We start from the raw sequence: 4,708 nt of genomic DNA on the forward strand, positions 1-4,708 counted from the left end.
AACACATCTGCTACTACATTCATAGTCCCTAGCTAGTAGGTAAGCTTTAGGTTATAATTAGCTACTGTTATAGCCTAGTGCATTTACTATAGAGTAAGCTTACGCTTAATTAAGAAGTACTCTAACACTTAATAGTCTATAAGGGCTAAATAGCTTAGTTATTTATAAGCTTATAAGCTAAGCTTACTACTTATATAAGCCTTATATTATAGTAAGCATCTCTTTATTATAGATGTTATAGTTTATTTAGAGCGCGCTTATAGTCTTTAAATAAAAGGCTACTAGTCGCTAGAGTCTGTTATCCTGTAGCTAGGAAAGCACACCTGCTACAACTCTGTTGCTAGCGTCTGTCTCCATGCGTGTCTAGCGGTGGGACAAGTAGTGCGTAAGGACAGCGTCTAATAGCATTAGGTCCTTAGCTTAATTAAAAGCTGCTAGCTTACATTCTTTAAAGTAGTGCTAAGCACTACACTTAAGCAGCTTTATAAGCAGTTATATAATGTGTCTATAGTTTTTTAAAAATGCTTAGTAAAAGTTATAGAACCTTAGAAAAGATTATAAGCTCTTAATTAATGTTAGTATAGGCTATTTACGTATAGCTACTACCTTTCCTAGGTCCTTGCGCATGCTGTTAGTGCTAATAACTAGACCTAAGAACTTTGTCTTTATAATAGTAAACTTGTTTTTTTTAATGTTTACTTAAACGCTAGCGTCTAGTAGTTAATAAAGCACCTATGTAACATATTTCTTATGTTAGAATAAGTCTTTTAAGTAAATAAAAATATTATTAAGGTATACTATATAAGTGTTATCTAGTAGGCTATAAAGCACTTTATTAATATAGTGTTAGAACATAGCTAGTCTGTTACATAAGCTAAGTATTAGTACATAGTATTTGTAGTTGCTATATTATGTTTAAAAGGTAGTAAAGTTCTCTACCTTTTTATTTAAACAGATGCAGTAAAGGGCTTGTTATATATCTAGCTTAGTAAACACCCTAGTATACACTAGGTAAGTAAAAGTCTTCTAGATTAAAGAAATTAAGTATATGTTTTTTTTACAATTATATTAAGCTTTTAGTAGTTAACGTACTTCACAGGCAAGTTGCTTACACACCTAAGTTGCTTACTTTTACTAAGACCCTACTAAACTACCCTTTCTACACTAATGCATTCCCTACAACACTACTTAGACGTGCTAAAAGAATGTTAGATATAGCTTACACTTTAAGCTTTTAAACAAAACATAAAACTCTTAAAAAAATGTGCTATAGCTATGTGTAAAGTTTTATAAAAAATAATAAATAACTATAGCACTAGATAACTTTTACAAGCTAATTCTACAGCTAAATTATAAAGGCTAAGTAATAAAAAAAGTAGGTAATTATTAAGACTATACTTAAGCTATATATGTAAGAAATTTTCTTTTAAATAGCATTTATAGCTAATATAGCTAATTCTTTGCGCGCTAAGCATAATCTTAGCTATGTTTACATAAACTAGCCTAGTATGTGTATAAAGCGTTATTTAGAGCTTAAAGTAACATTTAAGTGTAAGTATAACTATAAAAAAGCTTTTTATAAGAGTTCTAAAGTAATTTAAGGCAGGTTTAGCTTTATAGAAAATATTAAAGCTTAGTATAGTATTTAGAATAATAACATGTATAACTTTAGCAAGATAGAGTTTATAATTAGCTAAATATCTTTTAACTATACTTATGCTTAAAACTTTACTTTAAGCTTTAAATAACACTTTATAAATGTACTAGGCTAGTTTATATAAACATAGCCTAGATTATGCTTAGCGTGTAAAAAATTAGCTATATTAGCTATAAATACTATCTAAGAAGAAATTCCTTACGCATATAGCTTAAGTATAGTTTTAATAATTACCTACTTTTTTTTATTACCTAGCCTTTATAATTTAGCTGTAAAATTAGCTTGTAAAAGTTATCTAGCGCTATAGTTATTTATTATCTTTTATAAGACCTTATATATAGCTATAGCACATTTTTTTAAGAGTTTTATGTTTTATTTAAAAGCTTAAAGTGTAAGCTGTATCTAACATTCTTTTAGCATATTTAAGTAGTGTTGTAGGGAATTTATTAGTGTAAAAAGAGTAGTTTAGTAGGGTCTTAGTAAAAGTAAGTAACTTAGGTGTGTAAGCAACTCGCCTGTGAAGTACGTTAACATAGAACTGCTACTTTTTTTCTAGCTTCTTAGTAAACAGCACTAGAGATATATAGCTAGCGCTGCTATGTATAATAAAACTATGTTATAAGTAATTATTAAAGTAAGTTTTAACTAGCTTAAGTTACTTTAGCAATATACTATATAGTAAGCTACTTAATAGTGTGTTCTTTGCTATAAGCTAGATGTTATAGTTAACTTTTTTATAGTAAAGTAAAAGCTTATTAGAGTCCTTTTTAAAAAAGTAGGCTAGTGTAGCTCCTACATATAATAGTGCTAGAAGCTTTTGTTAAATTAACTAGTAGAGCTTCTTCTCTAGGTTAAGCTAGTTTATTTCTTCTTAATAGTTCTAAATAAGCTTCTTTACTTTATACACATATATATAACTAATGATAACTTTTTTTATTAAGCATGTAATATAAAGGTAGTAGGACTTATTATATTAATGTCTAGACTAGCATTAATAAGTGTATTATGTAATATAGTTAAGTTACAGTAATTTTTATAATAAGATTATAAGCTTAGCTTTAAAGTGCTAAGCTAGTTACACATCTTTCTAGGGTTCTTCTTATACATAAGATGCTTAGTTGCCTTTTATTTACCTACTAGTTAAAGCGCAGCTACACTTATAAGTTTATTACGTCTCTTAGTGTTTTCTTAGTAACTTAGGTTTATCTCTAAAGACAAGCTGCGCATAGGGATGTTAATGTTGCGTTTATAATTAATTAGCCTGTTATTCTCTAGCTATCTTAGTGCACAGTTCTTGCAGTTAATCTATACGCCTGCTTCCTCTAGTAGCTTGCGACTAATAATAAGGTCGTGACAACTAGTGTTGCAGGGTATAAAGTACAATGGTATCTAGTGGGGTCTACCCGCATCTCAAGCTTTAAGAGTTTCCCCATGCTAGTATTCGTTTGATGCTGCTGGCAGTGCAGCTAGCTGGTCGGTGATGCTGCTGGCAGTGCAGCTGATTGGTCGGTGATGCCGCTAGCAGTGCAGCTGATTGATCGGTGATGCTGCTTTAGGTCCCGAGAGGGTGAAGCAGATGGGGCGGTCGATGCTGCTGGTAGAGCAGCCTTTGTCTACTGCAGGCGGTGCAGCTATGGTCGATGCTGCTGGCGGAGCAGCCTATTGTTAATGCCACTAGCGGAGCAGCTGTTGTCTACTGCAGGCGGTGCAGCCATTGTCAATGCTGCTGGCGGGGCAGCCTATTGTTAATGCTGCTGGCGGAGCAGCTATTGTCTACTGCAGGCAGTGCAGCTATTGTCAATGCTGCTGGTAGGGCAGCCTATTATCATTGCCAATGTACACCTAGCATACTAGCTAGAGCTTATGCAGATTGTGCCACCTACAGGTATTCTCCCCCAGGCCAGTCTCGTCTGCCTATAGCTACCTAGAGACTGCAACCTAGCTTCTAAGTTAACGTAACTAAGAGAACTACTAGCTAAGTCCACTATATCTGCCCTTTTTGTAACGGCGCAGGCAAGACAATGGGTCCGAATGCGGTGGGAGTCCACTCAGAGGCATATGGGAGTGCGTGGGGACTCTGAACCTGGGAATGCCATTGACACCTATAGGCCTTGTACAAAAGGATATCAGAAAACTACCGAGCTAGCTACAGGGGCGAGGTGCGACTAAATACATGAGGGAATAGGGGTAACAGCAGGGGTCGGGGCCAGGTCGAGGTCGGGGCCGATACGAGGGCCTTCCGGAGGTTCCGGGCGACTCGAGATGGAACGATTCATGAGGATCGTTACACTTTTGCTGTGTAGATGTGTATGTATTGCTTTTAACTATTAGTGCTGCTAGCTGTGCAGCAGATGTTAGTAGGCCTGCTGTCTCTAGGCCTGTAAGGTGCCTGCTGCCTTAGCGCTTCTAATCATGTAGCAGGGGATTAAGGGTGGTGGTGGTATTGTACAGAGCCCACAGCTCTCTTCGCGTTGTGCGGTAATAGTGTAGGCCCCCCCCTACAGTCAATTTAAACTAGAGCAGCGCTCCTAGCTTAGGGCTCCTTAATAAGGTTGCTTTAGTTGCCTAGCCTAACTAAGGCTTTAAAGGCAGATGGCTATTGTTAATAAACTAAGGCTTAGCCTAGTTATACTAGCAAATCTCTTTAATAAGAGTTAGTTAACAAATTAAGCTCTTAAAGCTAACTACGCAGTTTAACCTAGATATTATGCTGCTGTCCTCTAGCTAAAATAAGATTAATTCTAGTTTAATGTAATAACAAGCACTGTCTCTACTACTATATAGAGCTAGGGAAGCAAGGTAGAGTAGGTCAGCTCTATTTTAGCTAAACTAGGATAGGGCGTAAAGAAGGCAAAGAGTTTTCGCGAGAGAAAAGCTTGCGCAGCGCTAAGGCGCTAGCGCGCTCGCTTAACCCTTAGCAAGATCATGTAACTAGCAACAGAGCTTAACAAGCAGCACTGTTACAAAGATAAAAACTTAGCTGTTATTAAGTTAATAAATAAAAAACTATATATACTAGTATTAACTAAAAAATTTAGTTAAACTTTAATA

General features: G+C 35.4%; 1 protein-coding gene across 1 annotated transcript; it reads left to right on the forward strand.

Annotated features, from left to right (window-relative positions):
• Positions 1-3,039: 3,039 nt before the first annotated feature.
• On the forward strand, positions 3,040-3,960 carry BDR25DRAFT_350376 (uncharacterized protein; the record flags this gene model as incomplete). The annotated part of the gene is made up of 9 exons (XM_033694692.1): positions 3,040-3,054; positions 3,096-3,166; positions 3,214-3,282; positions 3,316-3,401; positions 3,471-3,493; positions 3,527-3,565; positions 3,701-3,721; positions 3,766-3,816; positions 3,868-3,960. The coding sequence occupies 9 exons, from the start codon at positions 3,040-3,042 to the stop codon at positions 3,958-3,960; spliced, it is 468 nt and encodes a 155-aa protein (XP_033552923.1).
• Between the last annotated feature and the right edge of the window lie 748 nt (positions 3,961-4,708).

This window comes from Lindgomyces ingoldianus (genome assembly GCF_010093535.1).
Source record: "Lindgomyces ingoldianus strain ATCC 200398 unplaced genomic scaffold BDR25scaffold_4, whole genome shotgun sequence".
NCBI classification, from domain to species: domain Eukaryota; kingdom Fungi; phylum Ascomycota; class Dothideomycetes; order Pleosporales; family Lindgomycetaceae; genus Lindgomyces; species Lindgomyces ingoldianus.